Genomic DNA, 24,008 nt, shown 5'->3' with positions numbered 1-24,008 from the left:
AAAATGGTCCCCAAAAGAGGGGTGGGAGCTCTGTGTCCCGTGATGTACTCCAAGAAAAAGATTTTACAGGTAAGCTGTATTAAAAATCTCTTTTTCTTTTTTTTTCATATTTAAATCTTTTATTTTATTTTTCTTTTATGGTAAGGTTCACAGAAGGTTAACATATCTTATACAATGGATACATAATCATATAGTTCTTATCACTACACACTTATGATGGGCTAGCAAATAAACAGGTGGGGATTCTCTTTTTCTTTATCGTACATCACGGGACACAGAGCGGCATATTCATTACTATATGGGATGTCCCAAAGCAATGCTTACAATGAGGGGAGGGAGAACATCTTCCCAAGACAAAAGGATTTAATTTAGAGATATACTCAAATCATAATAAATCCAACTTAGTTGAGAAAAATAATTTAAAATTTTAAATTTAACTCAAAAGGGAGCCCCCGGAATCCGAGGGTCTCAAACTGCAGCCTGCAGCACTGCCTGCCCAAAGGCTGTATCAGTATTCCTTCTTACGTCCAACTGGTAGAATTTTGTAAACGTGTGGACAGAAGACCAGGTTGCCGCCTTGCAAACTTGAGCCATAGAGATCTGGTGGTGTGCTGCCCAGGAGGCGCCCATGGCCCTAGTAGAATGAGCCTTTAATGATAACGGAGGAGGCAACCCCTTCAAGCCGTAGGCCTGAGTGATTAACTGTTTAATCCACCTTGAGATGGTGGATTTTGCAGCTGCCTGCCCCTTCTTGGGCCCATCCGGTAAAATGAACAACACATCTGTTTTCCGGATCTTCTCTGTAGCTTTAAGATAGGCCTTCATGGCCCTGACAATATCCAAGGTATGCAGCAACCCTTCCTTTCTGGAAGTAGGTTTAGGAAAGAAGGATGGTAATACCAAATCCTGGTTTAGATGAAAACTGGATATAACCTTTGGTAGGAAGGAAGGATGAGGGCGGAGAACGACCTTGTCCTTATGAAACATAAGATATGGTTCCTTACAGGATAAGGCTGCCAGTTCCGATACTCTTCTGGCGGAAACTATGGCAACCAAAAATACTAACTTCCTTGTCAGTAAAACCAAAGGAATTTCAGCCAACGGCTCAAAAGGTTGTTTCTGTAAACTTGACAGAACAAGATTTAAATCCCACGGGCAAAGTGGGGATTTAACTGGAGGATTAATACGTAAGACCCCTTGAAGGAAGGTCTTAACCAGCGAGTGGGTGGCCAGCGGCCGCTGAAACCATACTGACAAAGCAGAAATCTGTCCTTTGATTGTGCTTAATGCCAGTCCTTTATCCGCCTGAAGGTTGTCCACTCCTGGAATGAATATTGCCGATATGCAGGGCACATGAGCCTCTGCCCACAGGAGAATCAAGTTCACCTCTCTCTGAGCGGCTTGACTCTTGGTTCCCCCTTGGTGATTTATGTATGCCACGGCCGTGGCATTGTCTGATTGAATTCTCACCGGGAACCCCTGCAATTTGGACGTCCAAGCCCTGAGGGCTAGTCGAGCCGCTCTGAGCTCCAAGATGTTGATGGGCAACTGCTTCTCTGGCTTTGCCCAAGTACCCTGGCGAGTGCAACCGTCCAAAATTGCTCCCCAGCCTGTCAGGCTGGCGTCTGTGGTTACTATCTTCCAAGCCACTGGGCTGCAAGACTTCCCCTTCAGTAGATTCTGAGGGTCTAACCACCAACACAGACTTTGTCGGACTCTTGATGAGAGCGGCAAAGGGATATCCAAGGCCTGTGGCCTCCTGCTCCATGCTGACAGGATGGCTGCCTGCAGGATGCGAGTGTGGCTCTGGGCGTATGGTACCGCCTCGAATGTGGCCACCATCTTGCCTAGTAACCGCATACATAGGCGAATAGTTGGTTCTCTCTTGCTTAGAACCAATAGGATTAACTCCTTGATGGCTTTGACCTTTATCAGAGGTAGAAACACCCTTTGTTGTTCTGTGTCTAACCTCATGCCGAGATATTCCAACTGCCTTGTGGGCTGGAATACTGACTTTTCTCGATTTAGGACCCAGCCGAACCTCTCGAGGTATTGAACCGTGAGGGCCACTGCTCGTTCCAGGCCAGGAGACGAGTGATCTATGACTAGGAGGTCGTCCAGGTATGCTAGGATCGTGACCCCTTGGATCCTTAGTTTGGCTAGGATTGGGGCTAGGACCTTCGTGAACACCCGGGGGGCCGTAGCCAACCCAAAAGGAAGCGCCACGAATTGGTAATGACGCGAAGCCACCATAAAGCGTAGAAATCTTTGATGTGGCTGATAAATTGGAACATGAAGATAGGCATCCTTTATGTCTATGGATGCCATGAAGTCGTCCTTCTGGAGTGTGGCAGCTGCTGACCGCACGGATTCCATCCGAAACGAGCGGACCTTTAGGTATGTATTTACCATCTTTAAGTCCAAGATTGGCCTGACATCGCCGTTGGGCTTTGGGATGATAAATAGGTTGGAGTAGAAACCCAGCCCTTGTTCTTGGACTGGTACCTCTACTATTACCTCCTGGGAGAGTAGAAGATTCAATGCCGCCATTAATGCGGCTCCCTTCCTCGGATCGTTTGGTACCCTTGACTCCTGGAAATGAGGAGGAGGAAACTTTAGAAAGTCTAGTTTGTAGCCTGTAGCCACGGAAGACCGTACCCATCTGTCGGTAATGCTGGCCTCCCAAACTTCTGAGAAGAGGCGCAGCCTTCCCCCCACCCTCGGGGGTGGGGGCGCCCCTTCATAAGGCCGGCTTGGGGGCTGGTTTTGCTGGTTTGCGAAACCACTGCTTCTTGCCTCCGGCGGCCTGTCCCTGCGATTTGTTGTTAAAGTTAAAGTTTGATCTTGCAGGAGGCCGTCGATACTGTTTGGTATTAGAGGGCCCCTGCCCAGGGGAGTACTGTCGTTTAAACGCAGGTCCTCGAAACTTTTTCTTGGTTGGCAAAAGAGTACTTTTGCCGCTTGAAATGGTCTGAATGTATTTATCCAGGTCTTCTCCGAAGAGTCGTTCTCCATGGAAGGGGAACCCTACCAGGAGCTTCTTGCATGGGGGCTCTGCCTCCCAGCTCTTTAACCATAAGAGTCTTCTCATATGGATAAGGGATAGCGACAAAAATGACGCTTGCTGGATAGAATCCTTAATTGCGTCTACCGTAAAGCGTATGGCCCTAGGGACATCCGAAAATTCTTCTGCCTGCTGGGCAGGAATAAGTTTAAGCATCTGCTTAGTTTGATCCGATAACACTTGTGCAACCCCAATCGCAGCCACAGCTGGCTGCACTACTGCCCCTGCAGTGGTGAAGGAGCTTTTTTAGTAGCGTTTCCAAGCGTTTATCAACCGGATCCTTGAACACCTGTATGTTTTCTACAGGGCATGTTAAAGATTTGTTAACACATGAGATGGCTGCGTCCACCGCCGGGGTTGCCCATCTCTTGGAAAATTTCTTTTCCATAGGATATAAGGCAGAGAATCTTTTAGGTGGTAAAAAGATTCTATCTGGCTTGGTCCAATCTTGGAACATAACTTCCTCTAGTAGAGGATGGATCGGAAAAACTGCGTTGTTTTGAGGCGCTCTTAGTGAGCCCAAAGCTGAAACCGTCGATACTTGGAGATCTGGTACTGGCAAGTTAAATGCTCTATGGACCAAGTCCGTTAAGGCTTGAACCCACCAGCTCTCCCCTTGGGAGTCTGCTCCAGACTCCTCCGTATCCGGGTCCTCGATCCCCGAACCTGCTTGGTCCTTGTCCAAGAGGTTGTCCAATTCCCCTGCGGAAAGGACCTCCTCCTCTGAGGGTCCACGCTCGGGCGACGGAGATCTATTCCGTTTTCTGCCCCGCATAGCCTTGGCTATCATTTTTTCCATTCTTTTTTCCATCTCCTTTAAGGAGGTGGATAGTACCTCGTCCGTGACCACCCTAGGGTTGGACTGACCCGTGCCAGCTCCAGCCCCAGATCCCGATGGTCCCACTAAGGCTCCCTCTCGGGAAAGCAGCGGCATAACTTTGTCCGAGACCTCAGACTCTCTGGGGGAATCCCCACCTCTTGTACCCTCAGAACCAGATGCCATGGTACAATACCGAGGTACGCCCGCTAACTTTAACGGTGTTTGGAATTTATAAATAAATATTACCCCAAAACCCTTTCGGGAGACAAAAAATGCCTTCTCTACTTTTAAGTTTTCTTTCTTTTTTTTTTTTTTTAAACCAAAGAGAGAAAAAACATTCTGTCCCCCTTAGTAGTATTGCCAAAGAAAAAACTGCTGAGAAAAAGCGAACAGCCTATCTCTAGGCTTCAGAACAGTCTTTAAGGCTGTAGTATTCCTTTTTGGCCACTGTGTGTCCTCGGCGCCCCGTGCTGCCGCTCTGGTCTCTTCCTCCTCAGTTCCAGCATATACTGAGCTGGGAACGAATGGAAGGGCCGCCCCTTCCTTAAACCTACTGGCCCGCCCTTCCCCCCTCAGCTAACGGCGCGAAATTGCGCCCTTAACACGGGGACGCGCGCGCGCCCGCCGACGGGGGGGGGGGGGGTGGGAGGAAAGGTAGGCCACGAGGAGGTCAGCGTTTGCCTGTCATCCAGGCTAGGAGGAAGAACCTATGCAGCAATCGCCTGGAGGCTTGCAGGTAAGCACAGCTCTCATGAACACACACACACAGCCTCTCAATGCTTTTAAATACTACCAGGGAGGTCACCTTTTATGGGGAAATAACACATAAAGCCATCCTATCTATAAGACATGTGACTTACTTGCCAGATGCAGCGCATAACTATAGGCATGTCCCCTGTGAACCCCCCAGAAAAACCTGCTAAGAACCAAGTTCCGCAAGTTTCCCCTCACTTACCTGCTTCATGCCGCAGGACTTTGCAAAGCAAGAGGCCCAATCTTCCCCCATCTCTGTGGGGCATTGACCTTCAGGCCCTGGGTTCCTATGAAGGATCCACTGTCCTGGGCCCATATAGCACTCTGGCAACAGAAACATTAGGCCCCCAAAGGTTTCTAAGTTCCAGGGTCCAGCTCTTTGAAAAGAAAGCATTATGGGCTATACCCCATTGGTTTGGGGTCCGGTTACTGACCACTTTAGCGCTGAGGCCTTTGGACAGAACCGGTTAGCCCACCTTAATCCCAAGGATGTGGAGGCAAGCTAAACCATGACCAACACCTAAGACACTGGCGTAAAAACTGAGGTACTCCTCCTATGGGAGGGGGTTATATAGGGAGGGGCACTTCCTGTTTGAGATTGCCAGTGTCCATCACCTGAAGGTACTCCATATAACCCATATAGTAATGAATATGCCGCTCTGTGTCCCGTGATGTACGCTAAAGAAATGGTGACACGCTCAATACTTAATTTACCCGCTGTATCCCGCTCTAATATTGTCTCCCTTATTCACACAGCACTGCATGAAAGGCCTACACTAGAGCCACGGCCATACTACTGTGCTCACTTACCACCTGTCACTCTCTGCCTGGAACTGGGGTAACTATTGAGCCCCCACTGCTTGTAACTTTCTGCTTGGAGCCATATCTCCTGTCCTTCCTTTTGACTTTCTGCAGACCACAAGTTTGATGAATGATGGATGAGTGAGTGTTCCTAGGCTGACTAAATTTGCATGCAGACTACCCTAGGTAATGTCCACATTTGATGATGAGCCTTAGTTATTGAAATAACGAATGTCCAATGAATGAAAGAAGCTGGTCAGTGACAGAAAGGTTGGATTTTATCCACTAAGAAATGAGGGGGGACCTATATGACTTTCTGCGGTTTCTGAAAAAACTCTGGGAGAAGCATACAGTGTGCAGTGAAATCAAAGTACGGTAATCAAATACAGTGCAAAAAGAGGAGCCTGTACAACCATGCAAGACAGAAATCAAGGCTGGAGTTAAGCCTTAATGAACTTGTCACAATGGTATATTAATGGTATAATCAACTATGTTACCCCTTATTATTTACAGTACCAGATTGTTTCTTTTTAAATAGTGAGAATTATCCCTTGAGTCGGTGTTATGCAATCTCTCTCCCATAGACACTACTACCAACTGCAAAATGTGCAGCTGCAAGGCATGTTATCATTTATTTTATCCTTCATACTACTTATAGGCTCAATGCACACTGGGCTTAAAAAAACGTCTGCTCTCTTGGGAGTAGAAATATATTTTTTTCATATGTATACACAAATGTTTTGCGTTTCATTTGCATTTTTAACTGAATGGGCTGTTTTGCAAGATGAGGGTTCACGTATAATTTAAAGCTCAGCCTTCCTTTACATCACAAACCAGTTCCATTACCATTAAAGTATAAGACTTACCCAGGTTTCGAAACCTTGGATTCCTTTTCTTTGCCTCTCTCATTCCCTCTTGTTTTGCCCTTATATCTGCCTTTTCCTCTTTCTCGATCATACGACTTGCTTCGGGATTTTCTCCGACTGGATCGTTCACTACTACGGCTGCGAGATCTTTGGCGGTGTCTGGATCGAGATCTGTTTAAACCAGAACGAACAAGTTATTTAAGTCAATGCTTTGGAATAGTTCATAAATTATTTCTTCCTTGAACAATCCTTGTGGTAATTGTGCACTACCTGTACTTTATATTCATTATTATAATGTCTAAAGTGCATTTCCACTTTTGCAGTGAAAAGTTTTATGTTGTTCCACATTTCCATTTACATAGCATAACTTAAAATGTTATTTTCTCAAAGCTACAAAACTGTTGTGTAGAGAAGCTGGAGAGTTAATGTTTACTTTAATAAACCATGTCTGTGCTAGTAGATCTCATTATCAGTTGTAAACCAGATTTGCAAATGGTCTACCCTAACAAGGGGTTTAAGATCTAGAAGTTGGTCTTTTGCAGTGTTAACAAGTGGAGACTCAGTCCGTTGTCCGTTTCCCCTCTCATTTTAAATTGTTCAGAGTAGCTTACAATCTGCCCAAGACCTACTTCAAAAACAAGCCCATAGAAAGGTAAGAAATAGGTTTTCAAAATATTTTTGGTATGCTTGGAAATACACCTTGAGCAACTTGTAAGTAAACTACAATGACAAAACAGTATTAGCAGATATCCAAGAGCATACAGTTGGGTAGCTAAGAGCATACAGTAATTAGCATAGGAAATACCTCAGAGTTGAGGCGGAAATGTTAATTGGCATCCTTGAAATGTGTGTAATAAGTAAACTGACCGTGAATTCACCTGGTAGTGGTCACATATAGTATAGCAGCTAACCTCTCCACTGCACCTTTTTTTTTTTTTGGCAGTGAGCCAGGGGCATTTTTGCAAGGTGTGTTTTTCATGTGACTACTACCCACGTATTAGGTGCCATTACAAAATAAAGCACTGCAAGCATAAATTTGCTTTTTTCCCCCATTTTTCGCATGTTTCAGCAAATGCAGGGGAAAAAAAAACACATTTCTGTTTGCATTCCAAGAATGCATAGGTGTTAATACAGTCTAGAGCTAGAATGTTATTGCAAATACACTGTTCTGAACAAACAAATTTGAACGAGGGAAAGAAACACACACATAACTTTCAATCTACAGGTCTTATATCGGAACAAAAGTCTCCCTTTTAAAAACTGAGCAGGCTAGCGTTTCATTGCAGAAAAAAAAACATGCACGGTGTCTCTTGCATTAAAATGAACCTACCTGCCTGCTCACAGTCCTCTTTAGTATGTACACTGAGCTGTGCAAGTGCAGCTCAGTTTACATTCCAGCACTGTTCCTGGTAACCTTGTGACACATTGGGTCTGTCCCCTGACCTGGATGATTGTAGTGGGCACTTAGTTAACGGGGGGGGGGGTTGCACTGGGCACAAAATTAACTAGGGGAATATTGTACTGGGCACAGACTAACCTCTGGGGGGGGGGATGTACTTGTGGTCAGACCAATCTGGGGGGGAATATTGTACTTGGGGACAGACTTATCAGGGGGATAATGTACTGGGGGACAGACTGATCTGGGGGGGATATTGTATTGGTGGACAGACTGATCTGGAGGGAATATTGTATTGGAGACACAGTGAACTTAGAGAAGGATTGTACTGAGGCCAGGCAATTTGGCAGGAGGGATTACTCCGTCCACCCAATTGGTGTGGATGGAGGTATCTGGTAATTTATTTTTATTTTTTTCCGCCCCAAAGAAACTAATGTCTACAACCAGCTTAACAGACTCTAATATATATATATATATATATATATATATATATATATATATATATATATATATATATATATATATATATATATATATATATATATATATATATATATATATATATATATATATATATATATATATATATATATATATATATATATATATATATATATATATATATATAGCGGAGAACCACCCTAAAGTGGAACTTCCGTTCATCAGAACCCCAGGTATTTGCACCCACTTCGGGGAGACCTCTCTGCGGGGAGTATGTCACTTCCCATCCCTGCCCGCTGTGTTCTGGGAAACACTCGGCTCCCAGAACACAACAGGAACCAGTGAGGACGGCGCTGCGCGACTCGCGCATGCGTCGTAGGGAATCGGGCAGTGAAGCCGGAACGCTTCACTTCCCGATTCCCTCATCGAGGATGGCGGTGGGGGCAGCAGAGTGATGAGTGATCGCTCGTCCACTGCTGCCAATGTCACTGAACTCCAGGACAGGTAAGTGCGGAGATCCGCTTTAATGAAGTTCTTCTATAAGGTAGGCTCAGATAAAGTGTTAGCTCTCTGTCTATATCCAGTGTACACAAAATCATAGGTAGTGTTTAATTTTTGAAAGAATTATTGTGCTGAGATTTCTACATGTCCGAGACTCCTACCTGTGACACATTAATGGGTTCAAGAAGGCTTTTGTTTTATTTAACCACTCCTCTTTAGGCCCCTCCCACCATTAACAGAATTTGGCAACACCCAACACGTGCCGCGTTATTGCTCTGCTACCTTCAGCCACCCAATGGTGTCTTAAGTTTTTATTACCCTTGCAACAACCCAGCTACAATGAAAACCATGCCCACTCATCAGCACACTATATATATTTTTTTTATCAAACAATGGGGTCCAAGGTATGATCTTGCACACAGGCCCACTGATTTCATAAAAAGCCCCTGGGCTGCATACACTTGACAATTGTGTAATGTTAAGCTACCATATTATAACATATATACATGCTTAAAGGGGTTGTAAACCCTTGTGTTTTTTCACCATAATGCATTCTATGCACTAAGGTGAAAAACCTATTGTCACTCAGCAGCGCCCCCGAGCCCCCATTATACTCACCTGATCTCTGCATTTCTCATGAAGAGAATGAGCACACCAGCTCTGGCTGGTGTCTTTTGTCCTGATTTCATAGATTTATAGCAGCACAGCCATTGGCTCCCACTGCTGTCAATCCAATGAGGCAGGCGTCGGGCCGAATGCTGCTTTCTGTGTGAACAGACGCAGAAGCAGGACACTGGAGCACGCCCGCATGGGTGTCCATGAAGGAGAGCACTCTTCCGACTGGGCACTTGAGAAGAGGAGCCAGGAGCACCGCTGAGGGACCCTAGAAGAGGAGGAGGATCGGGCCCCTCTGTGCAAAACACTTGCACAGAGCAGGTAAGTATAACATGTTTGTTTGTTTGTTTTATTTTTTGGTTTTTAAACCCTGAACCCCTTTAAATCAGCTAAGCTGAGGTTTTTAGCATGTATAGCAGGGATATGCAATTAGCAGACCTCCAGCTGTTGCAAAACTACAAGTCCTATGAGGCATAGCAAGACTGGCAGCCACAAGCATGATACCCAGAGGCAAAGGCATGATGGGACTTACATATCCCGGATGTATAGGATCAATTAATAACATCATTAGCTGATGGCCAAGAAAGATTCCCATTTGGAAGATTTCTTTTCAACTCCTCTCCCAAAAAACAGGAAGAGGAAATTTCTCGAAGGGAGAGATCAAATCTCCTCTTGGACAGTTGTCACAGAAACAGATGTACTCATTAGAGGAATCTCGCTGATCTCCTGTTCCACTGATAAGTGCAAAGATGTCAGATTTCCATTCGGAACAAGCCTCGCCATGGTCGAACAAAGAAGTTGAGTGCACATGCTCAGTGTCATATCCAGAGGTTGTCTTTGGGAAATAGACATATGACTTCTGCCAGCATTGCTGCAGAGGTTGAAGGGGTGGTGGGTCAGCCTGTCAGTGCTCAGACCATACGCCGCACACTGCATCAAATTAGTCCGCATGGTTGTCATCCCAGAAGGAAGCGTCTTCTAAAGATGATGCACAAGGCGGCCCACAAACAGTTCGCTGAAGACAAGCAGACTAAGGACATGGATAACTGGAACCATATCCTGTGGTCTGATGAGACCAACAAACTTATTTGGTTCAGATGGTGTCAAGTGTGTGTGGCAGAAACCCGGTGAGGCGCACAAAAGACAAGTGTGTCTTGCCTACAGTCAAACATGGTGGTGGGAGTGTCATGGTCTGGGGCTGCATGAGTGCTGCTGGCAATGGGGAGCTACAGTTCATTGGAGGGAACCATATGAATGTCAACATGTACTGTGACATACTGATGCAGAGCATGATCCCCTCCCTTCGGAGATTGGGCGCAGGGCAGTATTCCAAAATGATAACGACCCCAAACACAACCACTGCCTTGCTAAAGAAGCTGAGGGTAAAGATGATGGACTGGCCAAGCATTTCTCCAGACCTAAACCCTGTTGAGCATCTGTGGGGCATCCTCAAACAGAAGGTGAAGGAGCACAAGGTCTCTAACATCCACCAGCTCCGTGATGTCATCATGGAGGAGTGGAGAAGGACTCCAGTGGCAATCTGTGAAGCTCTGGTGAACTCTGTGCCCAAGAGGGTTAAGGCAGTGCTGGAAAATAATGGTGACTACACAAAATATTGAAACTTTGGACATTTTCACTTAGGGGTGTACTCACTTCTGTTGCCAGCGGTTTAGACATTAATGGCTGTGTGTTGAGTTATTTTGAGGGGACAACAAATTTAAACTGTTATACAAGCTGTACACTCACTACTTTACACTGTAGCAAAGTGTAATTTCTTCAGTGTTGTCACATGAAAAGATATAAATATAAGCTTTACAAAAACTTGAGGGGTGTACTCACTTTTGTGAGATACTGTAAACCTTTACTAGAAAAAGATGAAAAGAAGTGAAAACAAATATGGCAAATTATAAACCCTCCCAATTAAGCACATTGGTTAAACTTGTTCATTTTTATTTTATTTTTTTTTTTTTAAAACAATGAATACTTTTTCCATCTGCATTACCCATTAGTCTGTGATCTGCAATGAACAGAAAGGAAGCTGGACTTAGAAAGCAACAGAACGCCCCAATCATGTTTTTGACATACTCTGTCTAGATCAAGAGCCAACATCATAAATATGTACTAAACTTTTTTAGACCGTATATGCTTTCCACTAAGAAAATAAAATACAAATTAAACCAAAAAAAAAAAAAACTCCACAAAAATTGAAATTGAAACTTCCCTAAATGCATCTTAAAAGATCTGAAACAAATTAAAAACAAGTCTTTAGAATATGTTTAACAGTTAAACTACATTATAAACTGAGTATAAATAATATAGTGCATTAAACTAAAGAGAACCGTGTTAAAATGATTTAATATACTACAAAACGATATATCTGGTAATTTATTAATAAAAAAGTAGAACAGATTAATTGAAAAGTGGGTTGCCGAAAAAAGACCCACCACTATGGCAAAGGTTAAGTCACTTAGTCAAGTTGAAAGATCTTCAAAGCCTTCTCAGATCCAGATAGGCCCATATGTTACAAAAATTCTGTGAAAGAGTCATTATGTTCCAATCTGCTTCTCATGTCGGGACTTACAGAACACACAGATGCTTGGCTCGCACCCTTCTTCGAGCCTCCCATCAGATAATGAAGGTTCTCCAATATCTTCCCTATGTGGCAGACCAAAACCCCTGTCTGTCTTTATTCAATCAACACCTAGCCAGGTTGTGAAATAAATAATGTAACACACACACACATATATACAGAAAGGTTACCAAAAAATTTGCCTAATACCCAAAGTTGTCCATAAAAGCTTATTTACTTACTGCACAATACGTGTTAATTTGCTAATTTCTTCACAGGTAATCAATTAAAATGTAAAATATTGGATAAAATTAGTTGCACTAAATTTAACAGCTGCTCCATAAGCATAATTAATTTCACAAGAGCCATATGTATGCTCCACACAGACAGAGTTGAAACAAAAAAAGCAGATTTGAAAATAAGTTTGAGAAAATCTGCATTTAATTAGCAGGTGGGCACTACAACTGCATAATGTTTTATACATTTTTATTTATGAAGTGACAGAAGATCTAAAGGCTTTTTAAAATGGCGTTTATTGTTTGAATGGGTACTGTTTTGCTGCATGCTAAAGTGATTTAAATCCTCATAGCTGCTCTTTGAAAAAAATCATAAATGATGAAGGAAAACATGTGGAAAATTGTAAAACTAGAAAGAAATTGCGACAAAAAGCAGATACACATACCATAACCAAGAGGAAACTACACTTAATTAAATGTACACTACATCTGGACTATCAGCCTCATAAAACGTGAAACTATTAATTTTCATTGTTATAAAGGAAATGAGGTCAGTGTCATTCGGTACTTCCCAATATTTATTAAACTTTAGTATGAAGACAGATCAGTCTCACAAAAATCATATATCACGAGATGATAGTGTATAAATATTAACACAGTGTACGTTTCACTAGAAGACCATTTATAAGGAACATTAATGATCGACAGAATGTGTGAAAAACAAGCTGCGTAGTAGAGTTCAATTGCACATTTTGAAGGCTGCTGATCGGCTTTAAGCCTTTAAATCAGGGATGGGCAAACCTCAGGCAATCCATCTGCTGCTGAACTACATTTCCCATGATGCTCCACCCAGTTAACAAATCAGATAAAATACCTAGCTCTCAGAGCCAACCCTGGTTGATGTACTTGGGAAAAAGAAAGTCAATAACAGCTGCAGAGCCTGAGGTGACGTCTTCCTGTTTAAGCCGTAGAAGTTAAAAAAGGTAGAAAGGGTTATCAATAGTCTTAACACCTGATGGTAAAGCATCTTACAGTTCCCTACAGTACCTTACATGAAAATGAACATGAGTAAAGGTATGGAATCACAATGTATTTAAAGAAACCTTTTTTTTGCCGTTTAAAAAGAAAAAACACTGTTGCACTTACACAGAAGCTGACCAAGACCATACTGTCCAGCAAAAGTAAAGTGTAAAAATTAGGGTTGTCCCGATACCACTTTTTTAAGACCGAGTACAAGTACCAATATTTTCAAGTACTCGCGATACTGATTACCGATACTTTTTTTTTATGTCATGTGTCAGTAATTTTTTTTATTTTTACAATTGTAATTTTGTACTATTTTTTTGTTTGGTGTCAGTGTTTATTTGTATTTGTATTTTTTACAATTAATTATTTTTATTATTGCAAGATTTTCTTTTCTTAGCCCTGTTGGGGGGCTTTGGTGAGATATCAGGGGTCTTAACAGACCTCTGACATCTGTCCTTTGAGACAGAGAAAGGGACTAAGGACACAGATTCCCCAGTCCCTTTCTCAGCTGCACTGAAAATGAATGGACAGGAGAGAGAGGCTCCTATCCATTCATAAACTGAAACATCGTAAACACGGGTTACAGTGTTTCAGTTATATGAATGAACAGAGTCAGTGATCACCGACTCTGTTCATTAATGCCGGTCTCCATCCTGACAGAGGGGGACATGGAGGGTGACACCAAGCACGGAGGGGGAGAGCAGCAGCACGGAGGGGGGACATGGAGCATGGAGGGGGGGAGCAGAACAAAGGAGGACAGCAGCGGCATGGAGGGGGAGAGCAGCACGGATGGGGGAACTGGAGGAAGATACAGGGACAGTCAGTTAACGGGTGAAGCACCGGAGCATTTTCCCCGAGAACAAGTACTTGGGGGAAATGCTTGGTATTGGTACCGATACTGGTATCGGGACAACCCTAGTAAAAATGTCAGGAATTGGAATAACTATAGCACTTTTTTTTTAAATAAACGTAAACAGAAAAAGACAACCAAGATGAGTAGTTTTTATCACAGCCCTGTCACTTAAACTAAATGGCAAGGGAAGGGGTAATGCCATTATAACGGTGCGAGTCACAAGATAAGTCACATAAGTTATTTTAAAAGAAGACAAAATGTATTTGTACAGACAATTGTTAAACATCAAAGTTAACAAGGTAAAGGGATAAATATATATATTTTTAGGTACATTGAATACTAATACAGACTGAATTATCCCAACATGCTTCACCAAAACATTGGCTTCTTCAGGGGATTAGTATCAATTAAGTGTAACAATGAGATTCTACAAAATAAAACGGGCAAATTAATAAAAAGACAAAGTATATGTAATACGCAAACTGGAGATTAAAGATATCAGGGTACTGAGGGTCCCATCACAGTCCAGCCACAAAAGTAGCCCCATAAATTACACACACGGTCAGACACAAAGTCACACCTACCCGCTGTCCCAGAAAAAAGTTAAGTAACAATGGGTTAAAAACAGGAAGATTGCTCAATGGCCAATATCTGCCCTTAAGGGCTAACATACATACCGAATAAACAAACAAAGGCAAAAACGGGGGTGCCGAGTGTTCTGCCAAGTTCCTTGGCAGAACACTCAACACCTCAGTTTTTGCCTTTATATTTGTTTATGCATGGGGAAAGGACAACGTAGACCATAGAAAAAAGTGCACCACTCTGTGTAGTATTTATTATGCCCCTACGGCCTCACAGAAAATGTTCTATTGAACGAAACGTACGTCAGGCAAGGCAAAGAATAGCAGTAACGTCTTAGCACTCGTGGAGAGTGTCTGACTGATGATTTTCCGACATGCCTGTGTAACTTATCTTTGCTGTATGTAGATTTTCTATTAAACTCTTCCTTCTGGTTTACTGCATAATAGGGTCTAAGGATCCTATGAGATTGATATATGCATCACTGGCGTCCCTTAGCAGGCTCAACAGTTGAGCTTTTTTATACCTGAAGTGAGGGGCGAGAACTCTAACACGTGTATAGGCCCTGAATGGTCTTATCTGGTAAGAAGATATTTTTGTCTTATCTATCCCCTGGGGAGCATGAGGTGATGAACCTGTTATTAATTGGAAGGACACCACCCTTTTTTCACCTAAGGATTAACTGGCGTTTGGACACTTTCGTCATTTTAAACATAGAATGTGTTTTGGATTATGTAAAGGACTTTTAACGATTTGTATCCTCTGATAATACATTGAGGAAAGACTTTATAATACATATTACTATGTTCACAGAGCAACCATTTTTTTCTTTATTTAGTATTTTAACGATCGATGTAATAAAAAGGTGAACAGGATTGCACTCACATGTAGCAGAGCAGTAACATTATCATAAAGATCGAGCAGGTGTTATACTTCTAAGTCCCAGTGGATGGCGGCATAGGGAATGGATAGTAGAGTCCTCCACTGTATTGCCTCACAAGAAGTAATGTAAGAGGAGGCATGAACCAGTAAAGGCTGGCTGCATCTGTATAGTCGTGGATGCCATAGACCACAAAGAAGCATCAGTTGTCCAAAAGCGGCCAGGATGACATCAAACATATGCATAAAGGGGCGCGTCAGCTCATTTCTGGGTGGAGTTCCCTTAATCAAGTCAGATAGCTTCCAGGTCTCTAGCTTGAATACCTTTGGATTAAAGCTGGCTATACTCTAGTAGAACTTTCAGTACAGGTTTTCTAAAAGAACATGTAGACTGGCATTGCCAACTCTCCTTCTGAAAATTATAGATGCCTGACTGTCAGACTGATTTTGTGGAGTATTACTTTTTGAGGTAATGAATAGAAAACGTACGCAAATCAGGAGCTCTGACTACCTAATTTGCATGCCTCTCACAGGTTAGTGATTAAAAATATTACTGTATCTGGACACTCATTATATGTATTTATTTCTGAAAGGTTTCAGGGTGAAGACAGAGATTTTTCAATGTTACAGAAATAGAACCAAATACACGCAGATGACCATATTTTTAGTCTATACATTCATTAGAGTGCATTCACACCTGAGAATGCACGATGCCTGCAATTAGATGAAAGAACCTTATTGGGAGTTCCCGTGATTAGCTGCGAGTAGGCAGCCCCACTGAAAGCAATGGGAGGCTGTCAGCTCTTAGTTTGTCGTGCCCACTTGCATGTGATCTCTCAAGCAGCAATCACATGCGAGTGATCACCCCTGGGACGCAGGCAGTCTGCAAGTGGGTGTGATTAGCTGTAGGAGCCATCAGCCTCCCATTGCTTTCAATGGGGCTGCCTCTTGCAGCTAGATGTGGGATGTTCCACTGGGGATCTTGCATCTAAATTGTAGGCAGGGTGCATTTGCAAGTGAAACCAAAAGCAAAAACACACCTCGCGTGCATGTGAAACGCACGGTTGTCTAGAATTTGGGAGAGTTAATGCAGGTGCTGATGAGGCGATATAACGCCTCTTCACCGCCTGTCTAATGCTCTCTGAGAAGCAATCTGAACATGGATCACTCATCTGAAAGCAAAGCAGGTTTATACAAGGTCTGAAACTACTCCCGAATAAATGGACCAAGGCCCCTTGCACACTAGGGCGTTTTTCATGCGGTACAGCGCTAAAAATAGCGCTGCTATACTGCATGAAAAATCATGCCCTGTAGTGTTCAATGTGAAAGCCCGAAGGCTTTCACATTGAAGCGGTGCGCTAGCAGGAGCGCACCAAAAGTCCTGCTAGCCGCATCTTTACCGCGGTATAGGAGCGGTGTATTCACCGCTCCTATACCGCGCCTTCCCATTGAAATCAATGGGAAAGCGCGGTAATACCGCCCGCGTATTAACCCTTTTTCGGCCGCTAGCGGGGGTTAAAACCTCACCGCTAGCGCCCGAATATCGCGGTAAATACGACGGTATAGCCACGCTACAAATAGCGCGGCTATACCGTCACCGCGGCTGCACGCCTCAGTGTGAAAGCAGCCTAAGACTACCTTATTAATGTAGAAAATCTGTTTTTCAATTGTGTAATATGCCAGTATACACAACCCCATGAGAAAGCCAATGCTCCCAGCGATAAATTGGGCTTTGTCTGGACTCTAGCTGCCCTGTATACTTTGCACGTGGAGTAGGGTGATAGTAAAACATCAAATTGATTCAAAGGTTCCTATGTCAGTGATGATTCATTGAAAGTGAGCAATTACTGTGGTAACATCATCATCTGAGTTTTTTTTTTTTTTTTGGCTCAAATCTAAATGCTTGCACAGGTTCCCAGAGGTGATAGGTAAAAGGGAGATGATAGATAAAGGAAGAACATGTGCTGTACTTCCCAGCCGTAAAACTATTGGTAACTTTGTAATATCATAGGTGGTTTGATAGTAGATAGAGAGATAGTAACAAAATTGTACTTGGTTCTAAAGCCAGAGACAGTTTAGTAATGGCATCATTTCCTATACCAGCAGACCAGACAAGCTAAGGCTTTTTCTTTTTAGGGCCCTAAAAAGATATGCAATACTCAGCTTTTCTGCTTCCCGTGCGCCACTGATCACAGCTTGGTTTCAGAGAAAATGTTCCTCAAAAGAATCTTCTGAATACAACACTTCCAGGAGTGTCAATCTCCTGGTACTGGCAATACTCTCTGTAAAGGATGCAATGATGACGCAAAAGGTAAGTGAGAAGAACTAAGGCACACTATGTGGGACCAGGAAAATGTATACTCTGTTACAAAAGAGCTTTCAAGGAACATTTTCTAAGTTTTCTCTGATACATATAATATATCTTATTTGCAGTGACACATTTGGCTTTTAGCTTGAAATGCATCCAGAACTTCACTTCTGACAACACTTGTGTGAGTTCCTACTCGATAGTAGTGCTGGAAATCTTCTAAATTCAAAGATAAGTAAGCTTGATGTGCTTCCTATTTACTACACACATCTGTCACAACCTGCTTGCCCCATGCCCAGTTTTATTTCTCCTACAAATAAATTTTGGTTTATCATCTCTGTTCAACCTAAAAAGTTTATTGTATTTGTTTGCTATATTTGCTTAATCAAGCACTGGGCTATATTTCTACAAAAAGCTCAGGTTTATAAATGAAAAATGGTCTATACCATGTCTATTTCTTTATATAAGGGACAATTTGTTACAAAATACAATTGTAAACACTTTTCTACAGACACACTAATCCAAAAGACAAAAAAAATAGCCACTAAACAGTCTGCTTTTCTGGAAGCAATCTGAAGCTCCTCCATTCAGTGTTGGAGAAAATTACAAATTGGAGGACATCCTTGTCTCTGCAAATGGTAGACAAGAAAAGTTTTGCAAAACCTGGTTCTACTGGACAGAACATACTTTATTGTCCAGTTACGTGGTAAACTTGGCTACCTAGAGTCAGTTTAGGCCCCTCACCTCAACTGGATATGTTCCCTGATTTTTAGAGTTGTGACAGATCTGTAGAATGGGATGCTTCCCCACTTGGAAGATTTTTTGCTGCAAGAGCTGCCTGTTTTGGATTTGTCAGATAAAGCTCTGATTGCGTTCCCCCCTTCCTCTCCCATTATATCCCTTTTTAATTTTTTTCCCCTGTTCCCCCCCCCCCCCCCGACTACAACTTGAGCTGTGCAATGCGGTCATAATAAAAAGGAGGGGCAAACCCTGGCCACGTTGACCCTTTTATATATGCACCATATCTGTTAATTTGTATACGCATGGATTTCACTCTCTCCTTGTGTGTTTTTTGCCCATGACATATGACCTATGTTATGTTTGGGGTCTTCCCCTCTAATGTGGTGTAATTTTTTGTTTGATTTTCCTTTTTTTTATGGCATATTGTATTTTGCTAAAAATTCTAAACAAAGAATTAAAAATAAGAAGTCACCAAAAGAAAATGTTTTTGCAAACTAATATGCTTAAAGCGGTGGTTCACCCACAATAACAACATTCTAGCATTAATTTAAGCATAGTAGCGCGAGCTACAGTATGCCTTTATTTATTTATTTTGCCCCGTACTTACTGTGTAATCCTATAGTGAAGATTCCGACTCCCCGCGGGGAATGGGCGTTCCTTTCCAGAGGGAAGATGATTGACGGCCGGCTATGGCACGTCACGCTCCCCGAAGATACCCGGAGTAGGTCTCGGCTCTTCACGGCGCTATACGGCGCCTGCGCACAGACTATGCGCAGGCGCCGTGAAGAGCTAAGTCCTATTTCGGCTATTTCCGGAGAAGCGTGATGCAAAAGAGCCGGCCGTCAATCATCTTCCCTCTGGATAGGAACGCCCATTCCCCGCAGGGAGTCGTAATCTTCACTATTGTGAGTACGGGCAAAAAAATAAAATAAAGGCATACTGTAGCTCGCGCTACTATGCTTAATTTAATGCTAGAAAAAAAAAATTATAGGGTGAACCCCCTCTTTAATGCCCAGTGCTGTAAAAAGGACTGCACTGCATACAAAAAAGTACAAGCACTTATATTTACATAGGCATGGAAATGGAATTTCAAAGCATATTCCTGTCAAAGAGTTACTTTGACAGGAATCTGATAGGAGGTATCCCTGTCAGTGTGTTAGATTAAAGGATCACTTTTTTTTAGTCATTCTATACCACAATTCTTGCAAATAGTAATGCCTTCTAGTGTTAGATGGCAAATCTGCGCTCTTCCAGACAGTAAAAACAAACAGCTTCATGATCAAATGGATGCAAGGCGACTTACTAAGCCCGGTCTATTAAACCGGACAAACGTTTTTCAATGTAGATGAAGACCTATTTCAACTAACAGAGGATTACTGTGGATCTGCTCCACAATTCAGAATCTTTCTATCCCTCTCCTCTATCAGACCGATAACAAACCTTTTTACACCTTTACGTGTAAAAGTGCAGCAGGGACTCTGCAAAGAATACTTTATTTTTTTGGAAATCAGCACTGAAAGAAATATGTAGCTTGCCTTCTTCATAAAAGATAGTTGCCCGATTCTCTGCTTATTTGCTTGTTTCTAAATCATTAATCTGAAGCGCACAGCCAATTAAGTCAAAGAATAATCACAACCACTTCTGATTTGAAGCCCCTGACTCTTCTCTTCTGCAGTTAAAGAACTTCTTCGGCCTCTCTGTGTTATATTTTTTAAACCCCCTCTTTTCTAATCGCTGGGTTATCCTCAAAATACATATTCATATGTCCATAAAGTCCAGCTTCAAGTTGCCACCATATGCTGGGTCCTATGCCTCAATCTTCTCTACTTACGTCATCAGGGGGTCAATGTCTTATTCAGGTCCTTGCAGCCAGCACCCTAATAAAACACATGCATCACATTCATAATCAGGGGCCGACTGAAAGAACCGGACAAGATAGCCGTCCCCCTGATGACATGCATCTGTACATGCACTGCATTACCCTAGGCCTCCTGCCATGTTTGATGTCAGTATCCCTGGAGGCTGCAGGTGACGGGAACGCCATTCTCACCTAGGCGTATGTCCAATTATGAGAAAGTAGGGGTAGGAGTGCAGTGTTTGAAAGTGGGTGGGGGAAGTAAAGGTCCACATTAAACTATATACAGTAGCTCAGGTACCTCCCTGCCCACAGATAAAACAACATACTCCTGCACACCAGTAAACTGACTCAATAGTGCTGTATTACTATGTCAGAAAACGAATAATTCCTTAGATGCCTGGCTGCCCTCTATGACTGGGGTCGTCCCAGCCGTGCTGTAGGAATATATGAAAAAAGAGAGAGGGCGCACTGGCCTAATGCATTATCCAACAAATGTATTAAAAATATCTGATAAAACCTAAGAAGATGACTACTCACAAACTTGTAAACTCGTTCATCAAGCCACATGGGTGGCTAGTCTCTCACACATTTCTTGCACTACCAGACCAAGGTAGGGGGTCCTAAATGGGACCCTGCTGGCTGACGCGTTTCAAAGGACCAACCTTTTTCAGAGCATGGTTACAAATGGGTCACTCAATAGTTCTTATACCCTATATCTTACACACACACTCAATGTGAGAGCCATGGCCCCTCCCAATGGTTGGAATAGGGGAGGACAAGACAGTTAAAGTGATAACAAAATAAACTTACTTCCCTGCTGACGGCCTGTGACTGGAAAGTATGAGCTAGGCAGATATAGTAATTTTGCTCACTCATCCTTCTCATATGCACAAGCAACTGTCTCTAGTACCACAGTGTAGTGTATTACAAGGGACAGACACCAAGTCAAAAGCAGGTACTTTCAATAGCTGCATTTAAAAAAAAATATTGTTCTTTAAACACATACATGCGCACATACATTTTTTTTAACCTGCTGGGAGTTCAGATTTAAGCTACTTAATAAGTTATGCAACTGTCAGTTTCAGAAAGAGAATCATGCAGGTTTCCTTGAAGCCAGTTCTGCTTTGTGTTAGGGCTGCACGATTCTGGTCAAAATGAGTGTCGCGATTCTTTTGCTTAGAATGAAGATCAGGATTCTCTCACGATTTTCAAAAACTTTTTTATTTGACTGTGGTAATATTCATAATATATATTATAAGGGCCAGTGGTTGCTGGTATTTTAAGTCCACTCCTCACATGCCCCCCTTTAATAGCCTGATGCTCCAGTTTCCTCCAACTCCAAGAGCATGCTGGCAGGTTAGCTCCTGTCTACATTGGACCTAATATGTGTGTGTGAGTTTGGGACTTAGAGTGTAAGCTCCATGAGATCAGGGACTGATGAGAAATGTACAGTATGCAAATTGTTGGTGCTGTATAAATACTAATAATATTATTAATATCTAGCAATTGGGGCACATGGAAATGCCAATTGAAGGCACCATCTCTGTGCCTCCCCTCAACATAGAGAACACAACCCAGTACCCACTATGCCTTTCCTCCCTATTCAGAGCACAGCCCAGCACCATCTCTATGCCATCCCCTATATACAGTGCCCAGCAACATCTGTGCCATCCCTGATATACAGGGCACAGCCCGGCACCATTCCCCCTGATATACAGATCACAGTTCAGCACCATCTATGCCCCCCCCCCCCCCCCATATACAGAGCACAGCCCAGCACCATCTCTGTGCAATCCCCCGATATACATACAGAGCCCAGCACCATCTCTATGCCATCCATCCATATAAAGAGCATAGCCCAGCACCATCTCTATGCTATGCATCCATATACACAGCCCAGCACCATCCCTTCATATATAGAGCACAGCCCAGCACCATCTCTATGCCACCCCCATATACAGAGCACAGATCAAAACCATCTTTGTGCCATCTTTCCATATACAGAACACAGCTTAGCATCTTCTCCATATACAGGGTCACCTGGCTGGGGGTCACAAGACATCCCGGGTGACATTGCAGGGAATGCGGACACACAAAGGCAGAACACGGTTCTCTCACCATCCAGAGTGGCTCTCCGGGGACACACAGGTGGCGCTGTCAGCGACTCGGACAGCAGAGGGGGCTTTTTCCCGCCGGCAGAGAAGCGTGCTGGTACCGCACACGCCCAGGCATCACTCTGCATCTCTGATAACTGACGTCAGTTCCGGTTGCTGATGTCAGTTCCTTTATCTGCCATTTGTGTTCCACGCTGGTTACGTGGAATCAGCGGCGACATATGAAAATCGCTGGTCATCCCGCGGGGAGAATCGAGATCGCGATTCTCTCCGCGATTAATCGTGCAGCTCTACTTTGTGTTCTTCCTAAAACAACTTTATAGCACAAATCTGAATCTGAAGTGAAATGATACACCCAGTTTAGCTTAAACCCAAAACAGATACTACTGTTTTTTTTTCATTTTTTTTCTTAATTTTAAGAGCTCCTTACCACCAACGTTGTCTACGATGTTCACATAAACAAAATTTCATTATTAAAGTGCATCTATGGTCAAAATGTAAAATCATATATTTCCACATTGTATCTCAGTTACTTCTAGCCTACTCCTATTAATACGAATGACCTTGAAGTTTGTAAACGTACTTTGTGAAGATCCACACACATTTTTCAAATGATTTCTTTGAATGCTGTGATACGTTCACTACGCCCTGTTGATAGGCACTGCTGTGTCACAGAATTCACAGATCTTGCCTTCTGAACTACAGAGGTGCTGAGGTGAGGAGTTTCAGGAGGCACAGTCAGCACAGGAAAAACTGCTTGCAGGCAGCAAGGTACTATGGGACATGTAGTCCTTAGAAATTGAAAGTAAACTGCAGAGGAGAAGCTGCAAAACAGAGAATCCAGGAAGTTGTGGAAAGAGATGGCCATCAGATGGACAGCTATAAAAACATGAAAATCTAATTTTCAATTAAGCTTATTACTGGACTGTAAAATTAACTATTGTTTGTATTTGTATAAAAAAAAAAAAAAGGAAGAAGTTTTAAAAATAAACATGCTATGCTAAATGATGTAGCTGCATTATTTCTTTTAAAGGGGTTGTAAAGGTACATTTTTTTCCCTAAATAGCTTCTTTTACCTTAGTGCAGTCCTCCTTCACTTACCTCATCCTTTGATTTTGCTTTTAAATGTCCTTATTTCTTCTGAGAAGTCCTCACTTCCTGTTCTTCTGTCTAACTCCAGACAGTAATGCGAGGCTTTCTCCCTGGTGTGGAGTGTCATGCTCGCCCCCTCCCTTGGACTACAGGAGAGTCAGGACGCTCTACACGTTGCAGATAGAGAAAGGAGCTGTGTGTTAGTGGGCATCCTGACTCTCCTTTGGTCCATGGGAGGGGGCGACACTCCACACCAGGGAAAAAGCCTTGCATTACTGTGTGGAGTTACAGACAGAAGAACAGGAAGTGAGGATTTCTCAGAAGAAATAAGGACATTTAAAAGCAAAATTGAAGAATGAGGTAAGTGAAGGAGGACTGCACTAAGGTAAAGGAAGCCATTTAGGGAAAAAAATTGTACCTTTACAACACCTTTAAGCTTTCGTCCCCTGGCTTTTGTTGTCTTTATTTTCACTTGGTAAACCTACAAATAATGCTA

At 42.9% G+C, this 24,008-nt stretch overlaps 1 protein-coding gene across 2 annotated transcripts in view; it reads right to left on the bottom strand.

The window, feature by feature from the left end:
- Nucleotides 1-24,008, bottom strand: part of RSRC1 (arginine and serine rich coiled-coil 1) — a 486,535-nt gene that overhangs the window by 387,917 nt on the left and 74,610 nt on the right. For both annotated transcript variants that reach the window (XM_040349251.1, XM_040349250.1), the window contains exon 4: nucleotides 6,305-6,475. In XM_040349251.1, coding sequence (XP_040205185.1) covers nucleotides 6,305-6,475 — 171 coding nt within the window. The remainder of the gene's footprint in view (nucleotides 1-6,304; nucleotides 6,476-24,008) is intronic.

Source organism: Rana temporaria, chromosome 4 (genome assembly GCF_905171775.1).
Source record: "Rana temporaria chromosome 4, aRanTem1.1, whole genome shotgun sequence".
Classification (NCBI taxonomy): domain Eukaryota; kingdom Metazoa; phylum Chordata; class Amphibia; order Anura; family Ranidae; genus Rana; species Rana temporaria.
The sequence above is the reverse complement of the archived record's forward strand: the minus strand, read 5'-3'. Positions and strand labels throughout refer to the sequence as shown.